The sequence below is a fragment of the Schistocerca cancellata genome, chromosome 2 (genome assembly GCF_023864275.1).
Source record: "Schistocerca cancellata isolate TAMUIC-IGC-003103 chromosome 2, iqSchCanc2.1, whole genome shotgun sequence".
Lineage (NCBI taxonomy): Eukaryota > Metazoa > Arthropoda > Insecta > Orthoptera > Acrididae > Schistocerca > Schistocerca cancellata.
Window position 1 is genome coordinate 192,685,713 of NC_064627.1, and position 22,202 is coordinate 192,707,914.

General features: G+C 42.1%; 1 protein-coding gene across 1 annotated transcript in view; it reads left to right on the top strand.

Moving 5' to 3' along the window:
* The first annotated feature begins 12,591 nt into the window (after window positions 1–12,591).
* Window positions 12,592–22,202, top strand: part of LOC126161511 (putative uncharacterized protein DDB_G0271606) — a 477,313-nt gene continuing 467,702 nt past the window's right edge. The window contains exon 1 of the mRNA XM_049917416.1: window positions 12,592–12,784. Within this exon, the coding sequence (XP_049773373.1) occupies window positions 12,743–12,784 (42 nt within the window). The 5' untranslated portion in view covers window positions 12,592–12,742. The remainder of the gene's footprint in view (window positions 12,785–22,202) is intronic.

Below are 22,202 nucleotides of genomic sequence, written 5' to 3' on the forward strand. Positions count from 1 at the left end.
CAGGACCCAGCAATTAATTATCGATCCCAACGCAATGCATTGCTAGCACAAAAAAAAAATATTAGCAGTCCCATTTATTACCAGTATACAACTAAATAATGCTACCAGTTTAAGATATATTTCTAGTCCTAAACATAATGCATATTTCTCTGATGTATTGAATCCATTACGTATACGAATTATTCGACTGCAGACCTCGAGTAATAGTTACAAGGTGTTACATTTTAAATATGTCTTATGTCACTTGCATGATATCATATATAAACACTAACAGCTTGATTCTTCACGCAATAACTCTTGTTTTGAATCATGGCTTCTGAATAATATTGAATGATGTTTAGTAATAATGTATAAATGCTGTACCAATGATCACTGTAATCAGATGACTTATGCATAACTGAATGCCAATGATTACTGTAATGAAATGACCTACGCATAAATGCTATGCCAATAATTACTACAATGAGATGAGTTATGAATAGTGTTTTGTAGTAGTCAATACTTACAGCATATTTAGTAACTATCCAATGAATGCCAATGATTACTGTAATGAGATGACTTATGCATAAATGCTATGCCAATAATTACTGTAATGAGATGACTTATGCATAAATGCTATGCCAATGATTACTATAACGAGATGACTTATAAATAATTTTCTGTAATACTCCACACATAGTACATAAATGTTTAGTAACTAGCCAATGAGTGCCAATAATTATTCAAATCAGTTGATACACTAGTGTAATTCTGAATGATTCTGACCTAATTACCAGCAATTACTGCAATATCCGTAAGTCCTGTCCATCCTCATGATCATGGAGCACTATATTTGGTTTTTGCACTAATTCTACGTTGATATAAGAGTATGGATTCTACCAGAATGTGGTGTTGACATGAAGCTGTCCACCACTCTGACCGAAGGAGATGTCATTACGGTCCTACTGTTTGGTGTACCTAATGTACTACCAAAATGATAACATACAATATTAATACAACGTTTCAGTGTCTTGGCTACACTAATAAATACTTCAAGGAAGAGAACTTCATATTGTCTCACTTGGTGTTATGCTTTTGTACAAAGATATGGACTTTCAGTGCAGCTACATGCAACCTACTGTGCTACCACCTTGATGCCATCCTTCCCATTACTTTCCTAGTCCTTGTAAAAATGATAAAGACTTTTAGAGTGCGTGTGCACTTTATTTCATTTCTTAATTTATTCAGTTCTTGTAAAATGCTAAAGACTTTTACAGTGAGTGTGCACTTCATTTCATTTCTTAATGTATTCAGTTCTTGTAAACAATGATACAGACATATGCAGTGTGTGTGCACTTTATTTCATTTCTCAACATGTTTAAATTCTTGTAAAATGGTAAAGACTTATACAATGCGGGTGCACTTTATTTCACTTCTTAATGTATTCTGTTCTTGCAAAAAATGCTAAAAACTTATACAGTGTGTGAGCACTTCATTTCATTTGTTAATAAGATCAGTTGTCCTAAAAATGCTAAAGACTTTTACAGTGTGTGTGCACTTTATTTCATCTCTTAATGTGATCAGTGCATGTAGAAATGTTAAAGACTTATACAGTGCGTGTGCACTTCATTTCATTTGTTAATATAATATGATCAGTTCTCCTAAATATGTTAAAGACTTACACAGTGCGTATGCACTTTATGTCATTTGTTAAAATATTTTGTACTCCTTGCGTATACACTTTGTCATTTCTTAATATATTCTGTACTCAGTGCTTGTGCACTCTATTTCATTTCATAATATGTTCTGTACTTATACTATTTATCAATAATGTTATATATATATGTATATACTCTGTGACTGTAGATTTAGTAAACTAAATAGATTACAGAAAAATTTGTTGCTCACGGCAAGTCCAATTGACTCACCATCGCTGCCCAATTTTTGCCCCCCCCCCCCGCCCCCCTCAGTGGAGGGTTATGTAAGAGGCCCATGATTAAGGAGCAGATGTAATTTCGATGGATTGCTCACGCGCTGCCTGCGATATGTAACCTGTAAGAGAATCTCAGACCAGAGAGCAGTGTTGTATGCAGTAGCAACTGTGTAGCAGTAGGAGTAAGTAGTAGCTAGCAGTCTTGTGTATGGAGCTGGCTGGCCCGGTCGTGGGGTGCGATGGCGGTGCCTGAGCGTTGTATAAGGTAAAAACAGCCTCGCGCGTATGTACTATTGTAATATCAAGTCCCATGTAAATGTTTTAAAAAAATCTCGTAATAATATTCTTTTTTTTATAAAAATTAACTTTTGACAATCATTCATATCAGTTTAAAGAATATACTAATTTCTCCAATCCATGGTCAACCTGATTATTGTAAAGACAAATCAGTTGTTTCTTTTTATACATGACAAATCTATTGGCCAGCACTGCACTGAGCTGTGCCAGAAAAATTTCTTATAGGAGCAGGTATATATGCGTTATCCGGCGACCTTATTGAGGTAAGAATTTTCATTTCTTTATTCAGAATTATCTTTCAGGGCCATGACGCAGCGCTGCTGACGTCCAAAATTTACCAGTTTAAATTCACAGTCAATTATTGAAAGGTTATCTATGAGTCACACTTTTTTTATTAGGAGATTAGTCACATTTTATTGTTCCAAGGTTACGGAATTCATCTGTGGGAGGTTACGCTGAATGTGAATTATAGAATTATATTTTTTACTGTTGAGAGATTATTATATAATTATCTTTGGGAGGTTACAAATTATTTTAACTTGCGTTTTGTGCCGTTTAGAGGCAATGGCACGCTGAGGATCCGTCTAAAACCATTGTTCTTGGTACAGTTTGTTATAATTAAATGTCAGTTAATAACATAAGTTAATAACATACCTACGATTAAATGTTTCAGGAGATGATAAGAAGCAAAATATGGTCGGAACGGAACCATGGGCGGAGTAGTGTAATGAATAGACACAGAATTGTAAGGTAACAGGTGATGTGTTGCTGGTTCGTGTCTCACCGGAAAGATGAACCTTTTTTACTAACCTTCCTGTTTTCAAATATGCTCTGATACTTACTTCTTAGTTTAACAGAATTTTAAGTAAATATAAGTGTCCACTTTCTGAGGAGTGAGTTGGTTTGATTGGCTTGATCTACAAGACAGCTTGTACTACTTGCTCTAAGATGTTCTGCACTTTCTGGTTCCAAGTTTCGTATTTCACGTGTTATAAAGATTCTGCTACTGGCCACGCAGGGTAGCCGCGCGGTCTTAGGCGTCTTGTCACTGTCCGCTCATCTCCCCCGTCGGAGGTTCGAGTCCTCCATCGGGCATGGTTGTGTGTGTCGTCCTTAGCGTAAGTTAGTTTAAGTTAGATTAAATAGTGGGTAAGCTTAGGGACCGATGACCTCAGGAGTTTGGTCCCATAAGACCTTACCACAATTTTCAAAAAAATTTTCTGCTAATGAGTAGGTGCAGTGATGAAGTATGAATGATCTTAGGCTTTTACTAAAAAATGAGAATGTTGAAATAGTTTTTACCTGATGCGGAGAACTATTGTAAATTTGTACAGAACTATTTGCAATGGACCTTTTATAAGCCCTTATTGACTGAAGAGACAAAGGCCACCTCCTAATAGGGTGGTGGACCTAGTTTTGCACGGCTTAGTGCAGCAACTCAACTGGTCGTTGGAAGTCTTCTGCAGAAATATTGATCGATGCTGCCTCTACAGCCGTCCACAATTGCGAAGGTGTTGCCGATGCTGGATTTGATGCACGAACTTTCCTCCCGATTATCCTCCACAGAACTTCGATGGGACTGATGATGGGCGACCTGGGTGGGCAAATCATTCTCCAGAATTCTCTACGAGGTTCTTCAAATCAATCGCAAAGAACTGTGGCCCGGCGACATGGAGCGTTGTCGTCCATAAGATGAAGTTCACGGATGATTGCAAATAGTCTCCCAGTAACTGAAAATAACCAATTCCAGCCAATGATCGGTTGAGTTGGACCAGAGGATCCGAACCTTACTATCAGCTCTTACCAACTGAAATCGGGACTAATCTGACCTGAGTCGGCCGTTGTGGCCGAGCGGTTCTAGGCGCTTGAGTCTGGAACCGCGTGACCGCTACGGTCGCAGGTTCGAACCCTGCCTCGGGCATGGATGTGTGTGATGTCCTTAGGTTAGTTAGGTTTAAGTATTTCCAAGTTCTAGGCGACTGATGACTTCAGATGTTGTCCCATAGTACTCAGAGCCATTTGAACTAATCTGAACTGGATAAGGTGTTCCACGTCTAGGGTCCAACCGATGTGGTCACGAGCGCAGGAGAGGCGCTGCAGGTGATATCTTGCTGTTAGCAAAGACACTCGCGTCGGTCCTCTGCTGCCATAGGCCACGAAAGCCAAATTCCGCCGCAGTGTCCTAACGGATACGTTCGTCGTACGCACCACATTGATTTCTGCTGTTATTTCATGAAGAGCTGCCTACCTGTTAGCCCGACAACTCTGCGCAAACGCCGCCGGTCTCGGTCGTAAAGCGAAGGCCGTCGACCAGTGCGTTGTCCATGGTGAGAAATAATGTATGATATTTGGTATTCTTGGCACTCTTGACACTGTGAATCTCGGAATATTGAATTCCCTAACGATTTCCGAAATGGAATATCCCATGCGTCTAGTTTATTCCCGTCGTGCGGCCATAATCACCTTGGAAACCTTTTCACACGAATCGCCTGTGTGGAAATGAAATTTCCACCAATGCTATGCCCTTTTATACCTTGTGTATGAGATACTACCGCCATTTGTAAATGTGCATATCGTTATTCCGCTATATTTGTCACCTCAGTATATAAGATACTCATGGATACTGAATTTTTTAACTATACCTTGTGTATGAGATACTACCGCCATTTGTAAATGTGCATATCGTTATTCCGCTGTATTTGTCACTTCAGTATATAAGATACTCATGGATACTGAATTTTTTAACTTATGTGTACTAAAGACTAGCATTTGCATAAGGAAGGAAATGTGCGTTGTAATGGAAATAATGTAGGAGTTTTACGCCGGTCCATTTCGTAGACAGTATGATGCGAGCTAGATGAAGCCGACAATTGTTGCTGGAGCACGCTGCGATCGCGTATACCACGTTGAGGCACACGTACCGTATGGCCAAGCCGCATCGCTTCTGAGCATTCAGCAGTACGTTAAGCCGTCGCGACACGGACCGTGCAACCGAACGTTGAGCGTTGAGCGTGCCGAGTTTCTGACGTCATAGCGTGGAATAGTACGTTCGGGAGTCTTTCCGAACGTGCAAAGCAGTATCTACCATTTCAGATATTCTGAGCGTGCGTCTGAGCGTTGACCAATGAGATGGTACAACGCCGCCTACGTCACATGCACGCCGTCTTCCTTCAGTACAGAGTTGTGAGGTGCCATATTGGCATTCATTTCAAACCTATACGTATATATGCCGTTCCTGAGCACCATAAAAGTGAAAATCACTCAAAAACCAGTTGTTAACTGTGTGATTCAGTGCAATAAAATAATGGAAAACATTATATTCGCGGCAAAAGAATTATTGTAACTAGCGTATTATGAGAGTATGCTATTTGAAGGCAACGAGACACTGAGCACCCATCAAAACACATTGTTCTTGGTACAATTTGTTATAATTAAATTTCAATTAGTAACATATCTACGATTAAGGTTTTCAGCAAGTGCTAACATGCTATGATTGAGTGTTCAAAAGCGAGTTGCTGGTTTAGCGGAGTAGCAGTACCAGAGTAGAGCAGTGGTTGTATAAATATATTTTGCTCCTTTTCCTTTTACGCTTCGTAATTCACATGTTGCAAAGATTCTGCTACTGGGTATGAACAGCGATCAAAGCAGGTTGACCTAAGGGTTTTTCTAAAATGTGGGAATGATGAAATAATGTTTATCTTATGTGGAGAAGTACTGCAAATTTGTATCGCACTGTTTGTAGTGGAACTTTTATAAGCCTGTGTCCTTATTTATTGGACGTGGTACTTTCCTTCTTGTGAACGATGGAGGAAATGTGCATTTTAATAGAGCTAACGTGGGAATTTTATGCGCGCCCTTCTCGTAAACAGTGTGATTTACGAACTAGAAACATCCTGCAATTGCCGCTGGAGTGCGTTGTGATCGCGTATACCACGTTGGGGCCCACATACCGTATGCAAAAGTCGCGTCATTTCTAAGAGTTCAGCAGCACGTTGAACTTAGCACGCTCTACGTTGACGTTCAAAAGCACGGTGCCTGTGCCGACGGGTAAGCCCTTTCGCTGCTGCGGACGTGCTCTTTGCATTCCGTGCTGAGGCGGCTTTTGTTATGGCAGTACTCCTCGCCAAATGCTGGTGCCTGTTCTGAGACACGGCATTCCGGATGATATGAAATACTTATCATCCGATATTTGGAAAACTACTAGGTGAAAAAATTTTAATCGTGCACATCTTACACTCTGATATCTTTTCTTGATAAAGAACTAAATTTCCATTCGTTTTCGTCATACTTATTGCGCTGCATCAAATTAAGTAAGACACTGCATGTAATATTAAAGACTTTGCAGAGGTAAAAATGCATTGCGTAAACTCATCGTACGTTGATTTTAGCTGAGACATCGTAGTGAATGAAATGTAGATAAGGTATCGAATCATTTCGTTCTCGAGTTATTTTGTTTTATATTCCAAGGACGGTCGCATGCGATCCTCCCATTCACGTCCTTTCGCATCGAGAAGCACGCAGTCGTAGCAATCGTCATATCTCGTAGACCGTTCAAGGTATCTAAACGCTGTTTTTTGCAAATAATAGCACGCGGTGAGGCATATATGTTGCATGACAAATACTCGAAACATCTTTCCACAAAATGGCTCTGAGCACTATGGGACTCGACATCTGTGGTCATAAGTCCCCTAGAACTTAGAACTACTTAAACCTAACTAACCTAAGGACATCACACACATCCATGCCCGAGGCAGCATTCGAACCTGCGGCCGTAGCGGTCGCGCGGCTCCAAACTGTAGCGCCTAGAACCGCTTGGCCACCACGGCCGGCCGAAACTTCTTTATTCGCCAAGATATGGAGGTAACAGGCCAACAATAGACATCTTTTCCCTCCATCGGTTAATGGAGAAGTATTGAGAAAAAGACGGTCTCGTAAAGGGAGAGCGATTTGCTGACCACATGCCCCTCCATATCCGCATCCAGTGACGCCTGTGGGCTGAGGATGACACGGCCGCCGTTGTTGGGCCTTCATGACCTCTTCGGGCGGAATTAAACTTTTACTGAGAGAAAGGGAAGGATCTGAGAATAGCGTTCCTGGATTTGGAGAAAGCATACGACAGTGTACCAAGGGATAAAATATGGGAATGCTTGCGAAAACATAATGCCCTTTTTCATTAACTGAAGATTGCGAAAGCAGTGTGCAAGTTGGACGTGGAAGATCAAAGCGGTTTAAGATCAATAGAGGTGTTCAGAAAGGCAGTTTACTTTCCCCATCACTCTTCATTATGCGTATGGACACAATAATAAAAGAAATCAAGGAAGTAGAAAATGAACATCTCAGTGATTTTACTTTTGCCATTTTACTTCGCCATTTGGGGAGAGACGGAAATGAGGATTCAGAGGAGGCTCGATTACTGGAATAAAAATTCAAACAATTCTAGGCGACTGCGAGTAAGAGCAGGACAGTGGCAATGGTGATGAATAGGACACCGACACCTTGTAAGATCTACTGAAAGGAGGGAAGGTTGAATGTGTGAAAATTTTCAGTTATTTCAGTAGCATCATATCAAGTGGTGGAAGTGCCAAACTAGAAGTCTTAGACAGAGTAGCAAAAGAATCAAACAGGTTCTTTCACCAAGTACGAAACCTAATCTCAGACAAAGGAATATCCTTAACAGCTAAACAGACCATGTATAAAACGTATTTCCTGCCAATCACGACGTGTAGTGTGGAGACCTGTGCCACAAATAAGAGCGAAGAGAGTCAGATACAGGCATGTGAAATGCAAGTTCACTAATTCGGGGTAGGGGGGGAGGAGAAAACACCGAGGTCATCGGTCCCATAGGATTAAGGAATGAAGGCAGCAGTGTCCTTTCACAGCAATAATCCCGGCATTTACCTGAAGCGATTTAGGGTAATCACAGAAGACCTAATCCAGGTTGGCCGGACGCGGGTTTGAACCGTCGGCCTCCCGAATGCGAATCCAGTGTGCTAACCACTGCGCCACCTCACTCGGGGTGTGAAATGAAGTTCCTTAGGCCAATTGTACAGAAAACCAGTAGGGACAGAGTCAGGAACGAATATTTAAGGAGAGACCTGCAGGTGACCTTGACCATGAAGGAAAGAATGAACTGGTTAGGTCATGTGAAGCGAATGCGCCCAACTCGAACTCCAGATGCAGATACCAGGAAAAAGACCAATTGGGCGGCCTAGGAAGAGATTATCGGACCAGATTAATGAAGGTATCAAGAAGAGAGGAGGAACGTGGGATGCATTGAAGAGAAAAAGCTATAACAGGACGAAAATCAATAGAGGCACATAGTTCACAAATTTCTTTCCCGTCTCTTTTGCTACATTGTTGATATGGATCAGCGGCTGGTCAAACATTTAACAATGAAATTCGCCAAACAGCAGTGCAATTGAGGTTATTTTATTTTGTTTTCGCTGTTAGTTTCGGCAATTCATTACGCCATCTTCAGGCCTCATAGTGAGCTCTAAAAAATAATCGATATTGCCATATTGGGGCCATATGTTTCTGGATGTCGACAAGTGCTCCCTTCGAACTTGGGAATTCACAACATCCAGAAACATATGGCCCCCATTATGGCAGTATCGATAATTTTTTAGAGCTGAATATGAGACCTGGAGATGGAATAATGAATTGCCGAAACTGGTGGCGAAAACAAAATAAAATAGCTTCTCAATTGCACGGCTGTTCTGCGAATTTCGTTCTGAAATAAAAAGTACATCTAGGCTCACTGGAAGGAATTCCGATTACGATGATGATGATGATGATGATGGTGCAGAAGTAACTCGTATGCAGCAATGAGAGGTCTACGGCTCAGGTCGCATTTAGACGTCCAGAACAGTGTAGGAAAGCAACCTGCCAGGTTAGCCGAGAGCGCTAATGCGCTGCTTCCTGGACTCGAGTAGGCGCGCCGGTCCCGAATCGAATACGCCCGCCGGATTAACCACGAGGACCGGTGTGCCGGCCAGCCTGGATGTGGTTTTTAGGCTGTTTTCCACATCCCTCTAGGTGAACACCGGGCTGGTCCGCACGTCCCGCCTCAGTTACACGACTCACAGACATTTGAAACGCATCCTCACTTTTCCACGATTTACACTAGACGCAGACAGATGGGGTACTCTGATACAGTCCCGCGGGGTACAGGGAGGGGGGAGGAAGGGCATCTGGCCACCCCTTCAAATTAACATGCCAAAACCGGTTTAACCACGAGCAAAATGCGGGACAAAGGCGCAAGCGATAGATAGAACACTGTAGGAAAACGCAAGCGGCGCGAGTATACAGGGTGAAAAGTATTTAAACCGATAAACTCTGGGAGGTTGTAGGGGACATCAAAACAAATATTTTTCCCTAATGTCATTTTTTCCTATGAGGAGTATTTAAACCGGTAGAGGAAGATTTTTCTGGCGGCAAATTAATTAAACCAACAAACACTTTTTCATTTTTTATGACCAAGAGACAACACATTAACACAGCCCAATTTCAATTACAGTAGATTTTCAAAAATGTCTCCATTGACACCTAAACAAAGGTTACACTGTCGGATCATGTTCTGTCTGACACGGGAAAAAACATCAGGAGTGTCCTGAATTGTTCACCACGCAAAAAGTGGGGATCGAGCAGGCCACGGTACAGGACCACCTCTGCCAATCCACGTTTATGGGAACCGTCGGTCCAGGAATCCATACACACGACGGCTGAAATGTGTCGGCTCCCCATCATGTTCGAACCACATGCGTTGTCTTGTAGGGAGCGGGACGTCTTCCAGCAATTCTGGCAATGCTCTAGGGAGAAAATTGTAATAGTGCCTGCCATTTAATGGCCTAGGTAGCAGATACAGACCAATTAAACAGTCCCCAACAACACCGACCCACAAATTAACGAAGAACCGCACTTGATGAGCGCTAGTAACTGTGGCATGCGGGCTATCCTCACTCCAAACATGCGAATTGTGGATGTTGAAGATTCCATCAAGCCCGAACTTTGCTTCATCGGTAAACAACTCAGAGGATGGAAACGTAGGATGCATTTCACACTGTTCCAGGTACCACTGCGAAAACTATGCTCTGGATGGATAATCAACTGGTTCCAGGTTGTGGAGTGAAATGGACGTAACAATTTCTCTCGAAGGACTGTTCTTACACTCGTCTGATTCGTCCCCATTTTACGTGGAATTGCACGAGTGCTGATTGAAGGATCCCGCTCCACATGCTGCAAGACAGCTTCCTCAAATTGCAGCGTTCTTACCGTACGACGGCGTCCCTGTCCAGGTAATCAGCTAAATTATCCGGTCTCACGCAGACGTTGGTACACAGCAGCAAAGGTCGTATGATGCGGGATACGGCGATTAGGATATTGTTGTTGATAAACCTTGCATGGGGGCTTAATTATAAAAATGAAAATGCAATAAAAGTAATTTTGGTAGCTATGTGTCCGGTTACGAAGTCTCGTAACCAGTTGGCTCTGAGTAGTATTAGTACGCAATCTGACTGCATAAAATAACAATAAAGAATGAAAGGAAATTTCTGTTAACACAATTGATTATTTAAGTCCCCTGCAACTGTAAAAGCTACGAAACAACAAAGCACAAGTGTAACTGTTCTGTGTGTGGTAGTGTGATTCAACGTACTTGTATCTGGCACGGTTCTTCCTCAATACGACAAGAAATTTTAAACACCATTTACAATGAACTAATTGAAAAACCAGAAATACTATAATTGCACATAGAAACCAGAATTACAAGTCTAATACATGAACACGAGCCAGATGCTTTGTTGACTGAACCTGTGACCATGATGCATTATTATTAAGGAGATTTGAAATAAAAAAGTTTTTGTTACCTCCATACACGAGGGCTGTCCAGCAAGTAAGTTACGATTGATCGCGAAATGAAAATCACAGTGAAAATCAGAAATGTTTCATTTGTAACCTTTCAGCTACTTCTCTACGTAGTCGCCGTTCTGACTCAGACATTCGTCGTAGCGTTGTACCAAGTTTCGAATACCCTCATCGTAGAAGGCAGCCGCCAGTGCTTTCCGCCAATTCTCTACGCTGGCCTAAAGCTCGTTGTCTGTGCCAAAATGTTGTCTTCATAGCCAGCGGTTCGTTTGAGCAGAGATGAAACTCAGTGGGAGACAATTACGGGTTGTATTGTGGGTAACCAAACATTTCCAATTGAAACGATGCAGGAACATCTTCATTGCACCTGCAGAATGAGGCTGAGAATTGTCTTGAAGAAGAAACCGCACGACAGTTATGTAATGTTGGTTGCATAGCTTCAGGGGAAAATTCTCACCAGGCCCTCGTACTTGGCGGGAGACACTATTTTCTATAACATCTTTACGCGCTCACTAAGAGCTCAGGATTGAAAAGAGCGACATAATTCTACCTAGAGTCATACTAGAGACAGTGCCCAACACATCTTTGCAAAGCTTTATCGGATTTTCATAGTCGTTTCCATTTCGCGACCGATCGTAACTTACTTTCTGGACAGCCCTCGTATATTGACGAAAAATACACTATGATCATTACAACATCTTCCATATATACATTACACCAACCGAACAGCATCTACTCTCTCGCCCGACAGAACAATAACTGCACACGACATGCTCTCAACTAGTACTGCTCTCGACATCCTCTCAACAAGCACTCCCACGACAACCTCTGAACTAAAACTGCTCTCGACATTCTCTGAACAACTACTGGCCACGGCAACCTCTAAACTACAAATGCCCCAGTGGAGGCGGCGGAATAATACTCTTTGGTGCAATCTCTAGTGCTGTGGCTCAGTGTAGCCACCTTTCAACCTGCTGTGCAGCTCGTCCGTTGTAGTGCGCTACGTAGTACGCACGAACCATATCAGTGTACTCAATCCAAGTGTATCGCTCCATTAGTAAACAGAGACAATGCACTGGTGGACAGCAGTTTCCTACAACTGAAGAGCGTAATACGCCCTCTAGCAACTGAAGATCGTAATACGGCCTCTAACAACTGAAGAGCGTAATACGGCCTCCGCCGGTTTAAATAATCCTCATAGGGAAAAATGACGTTAGGGAAAAATGTTTGTTTTGATGTCCCCTACAACCTCCCAAAGTTTGTCGGTTTAAATACTTTTCACCCTGTACACCTCCACAACATCTGGGGAACGGCGTGGTGGGACGCGACGCGTATGCAGGTCCACAACAGCGAAATGGTTAAGGGTGGCTGGGGCTCCGAAACGCCGCGGAAAGGCCCGGCGGCGGCCGGCTGACAGGGCTGCAAGCTGGAGGCGACCTTGCGGCTGCGCCCCTCCCTGGCGCCGAGCGGCCGGTCCCGCTGCCGCGGCCAGCTGGTGGCTCGGGCCGGTGGTGGGCAGCGGCGCGGCGGCTGGCGCGCGCCGGCGAGCGCTCGGCAGTCAGTGTGAGCCCGCCGCGGCCGTGCCATGCTCTGGTGCTGCTCCCCGTAGTGCGAGCAGGCGACGCGAGGCGAGGAGCACCAGCAGCGCCGCACAGCGCACGCCACGACGACATGAGGCCAACCCTCGTCGCAGCCGCTCTGCCTCTCCTGCTGGTGAGTCACCATCTCTCGTCTCCCTATACTCGACAGCGACGTCTCTGACGTTTCTCCACAACCAGCGACTAGCGCTATCAAAATACCACCCTGCACCAAGCGGAGTCCGCCACCAATAATTTGTCTTAAATTTCTACGGACGTTATTTGATGGCCGCTACAGTATTATAAAGTTTTAATGAAACAATACAGAGTATGCTGCAACAGTCACCTACTACACATATCCTATTAGCACGACGCGTTTCGGCAGTATGGTGCCATCATCAGGCACATTTGCTATTACTTTTATATTTAAATTAACATAATGTGAGGTCCGTTTCCCTTGCTGCGCGTGCCAGTGAGGTTGTGTGTCGAAAGAGACACCTGTTCGGGAAGATTAATGTTCCGTAGTCTGTACATTACATAATAAGCACGTTTAGCCATTTTGCTAGTGCATTTGCTTACGTTTTTGTTGGTAATTTCGTTGTCTGGCACACAGAGCGCAGTAACAGGTACACTGCAGCTTAATATTTTCATAATCATTTGTTTACATCAATCCAAAGAGTCATAAAAACTAGGATAAACTAGTTTCTATTCCTTAAATAGAAGTATGCAGTGAAGATGAAACATTTAGATCTATTTATGTGATGATAAATAGTAGATGAGTAGCTGATAAAGACAATTTTTTTCAATGAAGTAGGCATTCAGCATTGGAGAAGCTTTTGCGAAAGTCAATATTATTAGCTTCAAGTTCATGTTTCACAAAGCCGTTCTTCCTGGCGAAACCTCAGAAAATTTGCTAAACGGCTATTATTTTCTGTTTTCTGCTGACTTGTGTCCACAGTCCTGCACTTTTAAAAATCTTAGAATATATACATCACCATGATTGGGTCATTTTTAAGCGATAGCTTACTATGAAATGTGCATGTCATTCCTTTTAAAGAGGACACTATCCTCATGTCAAACGATGTTAACATATTCCTTGTGCATGCCACGGCAGAACTCTTCGTCATTTACGTGAAGTAAAGTGCTAAACGGCTATTATTTTCTGTTTTCTTCTTACTCGTGTCCAGAGTCCTGCACTATTTGAAAAATCACAGCGTATATATATATATATATATATATATATATATATATATATATATATATATATATATTCACCATGATCGCGGATTTGCATTATTGTGTCATTTTCAAGCGATAGTTTACTATGAAATATGTCAATGCATGTCGTTCCTTTTAAAGAGGACACTATCCTCATGTCAAACGATGTTAACATATTCCTTGTGTATGCCACGGCAGAACTCTTCGTCATTTATGGGAAGTAGAGTAGCACTGCATGTAATAATTGCTACCGAATCCACGCCATCTGCGCACGTAATCTACGGCGCGCCCACAAGGTGTTGCACTTCACAGCTACGTCAACAAGTGCGTCAGCGTCATTTGTCAAAACTGCCAGTGGCCATACCATTACGCTGTCGGCCAGAATGACATAAACCGAGTGACGGAGAGGGGGGAAAACATTCAATCATAAATTTTTGGGCTACACGTAACCGAGATTGCTTTCAACATCAACTGAAAATACGAGTAACTCTAACTAGTCACTTTTACTGGCCTTCCCACTAGGCTTTTCAAAGAGTAATGCTTTTGTCATCAAGAGGGCGTGAAAAATTCTTACTTACTAATTTTGTGAGCAACTTGCTAGAGTTTCATTTAAGTTTTTACGTATTCCGTGGACCACATTCGTAACGGCTAGGCGCGACATGGAAGATGTCAGCAGACTTACAAACATGACTATATGATCGTCATTTAGTCATTTATGTAACTGGATTTCTGTATTCAAATCGTATCACAAATTTTGATAAATATAACGCAGACCACAAACTGATACCGGTGGTTCTTCGTATTAACGGCTGTACCATGATTCAATCGGCTGTGGTGACACTGTGTCTTGCGATAACCGAAGTAGCGCGGAAAATTTTTAACTGTAAAACAGGACAGTTTAGGTTAGGCTTAACCTTCATTGCTTTTAATATTAATTGTCGATGAAAGTATCCGTAACGAGTCACATTTACTAGTCTTTCCATTTGGCGATTCGGAAAGTGACAACTAAATCGTCAGATGGATGTATTTAAAGAAATAAGTCAAGAAAATTTGTACGTACGACTTTTCTCGGCAGCCTGTGGTACAGACTGGGTACACTCCATAAAGGCAACAGTATGACTGTCTTGTATCGAAACTCTTTCGTTGCCTTTTCAGCCTTGGATCGCATACGTACTTATCATAACCGGTCTCGACTTGTTTGTAAGTCATTATCAGATGGTGTGCTTAAAAGAAAGAAACGGGATAGTAAAATACTAGGAAACTCAATTTCAAATCATTAAAAATTTAACTTCTTAAAGTTAGTTTGATTTGGAGTTTGATTTTCTAGTATTTTGGTATCTCATTTTATCTTCCTATTTAAGCACAGCAACTGATGGTAACTTAGTAAGGGCTCTAAACCGGCTACACCGCTATCTGTGCGACAATAAAAGAATGTGGTAGTTTAGTTTAGATTTTCGCATGTCTCGTGGACCATATTCGAGGCATCTCGCTAAGATGTGCATCGTCTCATAAAGTTACAAATAAGACACAATTTCTCTGTCATATCATAACTGTATTTATGTAACTACATTTTTTTATAGTTCTTCACCAACAGAAAAGTTTGACAAATGTAACAACCGTATACAGAAAACATCTATTCATAAATCCATTTGTAAAGCAGGACGAGTTGCCAAGCTTGAAATCAATGTCTTTTTAAAAATTTCACTGTCTACGAGCATATTTAATTCACAAGAGAGGTGGTATTTCAGTGCATGTACAGAAAATACTCGTAGTGAGATGTAAATACGACTCGAAAAGCAGCCTGTGACATCTGGAAGACAGGGTCTTGGATCGTCCAGAACAGTCCTAGGTACAAACTACCTACAACTTTTTACTTTAAATAAATACACTTGAAGATTGAGGTGCAATCTTACGACTTTTCACTTTAAATAAATACACCTGAAGATTGAGGTGCAATCGAAACACCTAGGGAGAAAGTTAGCTATTTTCAACTCAAAAACACCTAGTACAATGTGAAAACACTTATGTAGGATCCTGAAGATTGCAGAGTGTACCCGAAACGCAATTTATCAATTCCACTGCGTTACAATATTTAAAAACTGCATGAAGCAGTAAGTATTACGCTAGTTTCAGGAAATTCTTATTCACTTATTTCAATGAAATCGACAACAGTGACAGGCTGTATAACTTAAGTAGGCGATACTTTTCGTTTTTCGCTAGCACACCGGAGTTCAGTTGCATAATTCCGCACTTGAGACTGATTAATAACAGACATCGTACCTTTCTATTGCCTGCTGCTCTGTGTAACACTTATCTGTAGCTCAAGGAAGACTTCTTCCATTCATGCATAGGTCGACTCTTCCTATTCCATCCTTTTCAGAAATCCTGACGTATTGATCGCCCCAGAATGCATTTTTCCTTTTTGTATATGATGTGGAGATTTACGATTTTTCGTTCAAAGACATAATTCATTTAATTGTTTCTTTGAAACAACTTACCATGAACTGCTTAAGGCGTGCTTACGTTCAGTAATGCGTTTTTGCCGAAAAGAAAAGTGTAGTATTCCTTTCTTTTTTTGCTCCTTTTCTTCTGCTACATTTTATTTTCGAACGTGCACTAACTCGGTAGTATGGCCTTACCAATGGATAAACATTCCAGATTTACATGCCGGTTAAATGACAACTAAGAATTTTTAGATTTTGCACAACGTAAAAGGAAGTCTTCTGGACTTTGTATTCAAACAGGCGGATATGGAGAAATCCACGTTTAGTGAAAAATATCTTGAAAATCGAGACGCGCAAAATTGCTAAGATATTGTAATTGTCAACCGTAGAATATACCATAACAACTGCCACGCGTGTAACTGTTTAACATTTCAGAGCAACTGGATGAGACTTGCTCAAGGCGCGACATGGACGAGCGTACCAGAGAAGGAATATGCCCTTGAACTTGTTGGGCGGAAATGCTGATGTAACTCCAACAGTACAATTAATGTCAAATTACCAAATGTTTGGCGATAGTCTATTATTGTATATTAATTTATTAAACAGACTTCACCATGCTGAGTTTGTGTCAGTACGGGTCAACGAAATTTTCATGAAATTTGTTTTCGAAATGGTAGTTTAAGTCTAAGAAAGTGAAGCGAATCTCAAAACCGTAGAATATTACTCTGTCACTCATTGAAGTGTTTCGTAGGAAAAGTGTAAGCGCTTTTTTAATTATAATTTAGGAATTATTTTTGATAAGGGATAATATAAACATCATAATTTAAGCATCACTGAGTTTTCTTCAGTGATCTACTTTGAGTTTGAGGAAGATTTCGAATCAACTTAGAGCTACCAACTCGGCTGACTTGACTATTCTGCTTTAGTATTTCAATGACAGTAGTCTGTGAACCTAGTTTCGGAAAAATCACTATTTTATTTACCTTTTTGGTTTTATGACGACATGAATTTCTTCATATTCTATGTTATCAGTTTGACTGTGCCGGATGTATTCATACTCACTGTTATTTACACTAAATCACAAATTTGTTACCTGTTTTCTTATTTCTAGTCTTGGTGGGTGGGAGGTATAATTCTTTTGGGATCCTCAGAATTCGGTATTACCTTCAACAGCTTAAGTAGAAATCTCTGTTTTATTCTTAACTGGTTATTATATTTCATCGCATTGTAATACATAAAGTTTCATTGTGCCAAAAACTAAGATTATCTTTGATATTTTAAGCTATCAAAAAGCGAAATTGTCAGGTTGGACTGAAAAGTAACTGATTTCGTAACCATTTGCTGTAGATACCAAGTAGTCAATACATATTAAATCATTAGTATATATCAGTATAACACATTAACGTTAGTACATTCAGAAAAGATAGCAGAGTGTTACAACGTTACATGTTAAAGAGCTATAATAAAGATCCTCGGAGAAATAGATACTCAATTATATATGCAAGAAAATGTCATCCAGATTATACACTGTTGGATATTTTTAGCTGACATGGCATGACAGTGTTCGTGTACAATGACGCTTATTAGTCGCACTGTAACGATGTTTGCTATTCACCATTATTGCTAAGTAACCTTTATGAATCCAAAAACAACTAATTAAAATAGCATAGTGTTTATAACAATCAATCGTGTGTTATTTTCCTTGGAGTACGTTTCGTGTAACGATCAGCCAGAGCAACACGTTGGCTTAGGGGCAGAACCGATGGGATAAAAATCAGTTAGAAGGGAACGTTGTCTTTCTTTCACCATTTTTAACCTATGTGTTGACGACGCTCTATGGAAATTGGATATATATCTAGGAATTGAATTAAATAAGAACATACTAACCTAAGAGAATAACCATTTTCTGATGATAAAGCTATAATGTTAGAAAGAGAAGATGACCTCCAACTTGCAAAATGTGGGGTGAACCAAAAACGTGAGGAATAGGCTACAATCTTGACACTTCGTTTCGTAAGAAGAAAATTATGGCCAGGTAAACATTCACTATGGCCGAACATAATAAACAGCAACGAAATAATTGGGCAATCGTCACATTTTAAACATCTGAGATGCGACACAAGTTTTCATAATGATAATGGCATGCATAAAAAGCTGCACAAACTTCTAGCAATATTTAGAACAATAAATAAAACAACTACGAAACTCGAAAAGATTCGAGAATTTTTCTTCTCTTCCCTCGAGTACGTACCGTGTTGAACGCCGTCCACTTCGTCGGGATTTACAAATTTTATTTTAATATTTAGTCTTGTGGCCGGATGCTCTTCCCGACACCACAAACGTCAAGTTAACCTAGGGGAGGGGGAGGGGGGACAGTCTGTCTGTCATCGTGTAGACTTTGTTATCGTATCTTAACTGTTCGTGTATCGTATTATCTGAGGTGGAATTTGGGGATCAGCCTGGCATTTGCCTAAGCGAGTTTGGGAAACTAACTAAAAACCATAGGCTGGACGGCGGTACTAGGCCACTGTCATTAATCCGCCGCGCGTGTTGAATCTGCGTATGGCTCACTTCCCTGTCTGGAAAACTAGTGCGTTGCGCGTTACGCTTAGGAGCAGATCGGAAAAGACTTAAGAATTAGAGCACTTAAAGGCGTGGCGGGTACAGGATCGCGAGTTGGATAAAAAAAGAAACAAAGATGACATTCTTGAGGAGATTCTACAAAAACCTGTGAAGTACTCGATATGAACTGAGGTACATACTTTTAATGAGGAAGCAGCTCGATTATAGAGATAGGCGGAAATAATATATACATAAAATTCGTAAAGATGGAGCAGACAGGTGTAAGACAATGACGACGACGAACTACAGTATGCAGGTTCAGTTCGAAAAACCAGAGTGTCCCCAGAATAATTCCCTAATAAGTGCCCTTAACACGTTCCACACCGCCGCGGACAAAATGAAAGCCATTCGTTTGAGACTGAAAAGATATCACACAGCGCATCGTTCCGCAGACGGGAAAGCTAGCAGGAAACAGAAAGTTCGTTTGGCGTTTGACGGACGAAAGATAAAGGCAAACTCCAGAGGTCAGAGTTGTCAATAAGAGGCACGTGCTAGGAAATTACACGCAATTGCCGACATAATCGCTCTTTCACTTGTAACGAAAGAGGTTATGAAACGCGGTGTCGCCGGTTTGGAGGACCTGGACTACGCTGCGCTACTTTCCACAGCCGCAGTTGTCCGGCCGGCAGAAATACCAGCTGCGACAACGCCCTTGCAGCAGCCTCCAACACAGCGTAGAGCAACTGCTGAGCTGTGCTGAACTGTTTTCGCACTTACACTTAGGAGAATCCCTACAAAAATTTCCCGAAGCTAGGGACACAGTATCGAACGAAAACCGTCGATTATTTACTCATGAATAGTACCATACGAAACGCATCGCACTCATAAAAGCGTGAAAGAAAAATTCCGATACCTTGAGAGATCGCTACTTATCTTTTAAAAAAGATACATTTTTTTATTTAAATCCTTCTTCCATCCACGTCCTCACGTATTTATGTCTGAGCAAAACAATGAAGCACAAAGGAGGAGGAAACGAAATGAATCTTCTTGGGGAGAAGTTATGCAGTTCATTTCACCGATTACAAAATCGACTCAAATTAACAAGGCATCTGACAGTATGAAACCACTTTATGACGTTGCACTACCATTGGCCTCATTCAGTTGGGAAGAGTGTCATACAGCCGTTGAGTTCTCTCCTGAGGTCAGCTGGGTCAACACTGATGTAACTGGTCCTTAATATCGAAGATACTAACACTAGGACGTTGTTGACTTCCAAACTGGTCGCACACATGTTCTATTGGGAAGAGACCAGGATTTCCTGCTTCTCTTGGGAGTACCTCAACATACCGCAGGTAGTTCACAGAGACGCGTGGCAAAAGTAGAGGAGCAATGTCCTTTTGAGAAATGGCATAACGATACTGTCACATGAGAGGTAACACGTGAGGACGCAAGACGTGCGTGATGTACGTTGTGCAGTCAACAGTTCCCTCAATCAGCATCTGCCGTGACCTGAAGTCACAGCGATGGCAACCCACAACAAGACATCTGTGCCTCTCGTAAACGAGAATGAGACCTCTCCCCACATCACCGGGAGCCCTCCATCGGGCATGGGTGTGTGTGTGTGTGTTATTCCTAGTATAAGTTAGTTTAAGTAGTTGGAAAGTCTAGGGACCGATGACCGATGGTCCCTTAGAAATTCACACGCATTTGAACATTTTAAGCATAGCGGACGGCCAAGTTCATCATGGTAGTGCCGAATCACTTCTCATCTCTGAACACACTGGGACCCCAATAATTACCAGTCCATGTTTCCCGCTCACGGCAGCACTTCAAACGCAGCCACTTTTTGTTTTAGTGTTGCCAGCAGCCTGAGACGGTAGTACTCTAGTCTGACTGCTGCTAGCCTCTGAATAATGGTGCTGGATGACACAGAATGTTTCAGGGAGTCCGATACTTGTTCTGACGTGGCAGGGGCAGATTTGAAATATGCTTCGTGCGCAGTACGACGAACCTTCCTTGTGGTCGCCTCACATGGTCAATGAATATACCTGCTCGACATGGAGCCCATCATCAGGGTACTGTCGTATTCAAATGCCCTACAGATCTGGTAATTGCACGATTCGACCAACGGTCAAATGAAGACCGACAGTGAGAACCCTTTCAAACCCTGTCTTGTGCTGATGACGCTGTCTCAGACTCCTACACGACATCCCAGTATCCTTCCCAATGAACGCTCCACAACTGATGCTTTTCTCGCCCTACACAAGGTGTCTCAAACCTTTTGGGTCAAATTGAAACTGGTAACAGTGGGTCCACAACCGACTATTTTGACATAGGTTGGTTGGTTCAATCGGGGTAGCGGGCCAAACAGCGAGGTCAGCGGTCCCATCGGATTAGGGGAGGATGGAGAAGGAAGTCGGCCGTGCCCTTTCAAAGGAACCATCCCGGCATTTCCCTGAAGCGATTTAGGGAAATCGCGGAAAACCTAAAGGCCGGACGCGGGATTGAACCGGCGTCCCCCCCCCCCCCCCCCCCCCCCAAATGCGAGTCCAGAGTGCTAACCACTGCGCCACCTCGCTCAGTTTGGGATAGGGAACCAACGTTCGAAAATGCATTTTTATTGTGTTATGGACGTGCACAGCGTGAAAATAACGTAGCTCAGAGTAACTGTTCAAAGTAATTACCGCCAGTCTCAATGCCTACATGGCAACGGCACATGAAGTTCTGCCGCATTCTCTCAAAGGTCCCTGATATCTGTTGAACAGAGAGACATGCAGCCTCGACCCTAGCAAGCAGGACTTCATCTGTTTGAACGGGGGTTTCATATACCAACGTCTTGATGTAACCCCAGAGGAAAAAGTCCAGAGATGTGAGATACGGCGATCGCACTGGCCATGGGGTAGGACCTCCCCCTCCAACCCAACAATGGGGTTATGTGCTGTTCATGTGCACTCGAACATTAACATCGTGTTGAAGCCACATCCTTTCGCAGACAACAGAGGTTATAGTCTCTAAGAACTGTGCAGCATACCTCGCAGGTACAATAGGTAACGTGCACCAGTCAACAAGGTTCTGTTAAGTGATATTCGCTCAGATGTAGCGAGAAGTCGTTGTGCATGACAGTTTAAACGCTCGAAGGATGACGTTGCGCCGACAGGGAAACCAGAAGATGGGGTACGCAGAAAAAAATCACGCAGCGAAGCAACTGGTGCCACCACAGAACCAAGTGTGAACAACACTAAGGGAGCAAACAAGGCTATTTCTATCGTTCTGTCGTTTGACCAACGAGAATAGTATTCTAAGCAGAATTTAATCACCAATGTTCTGTCT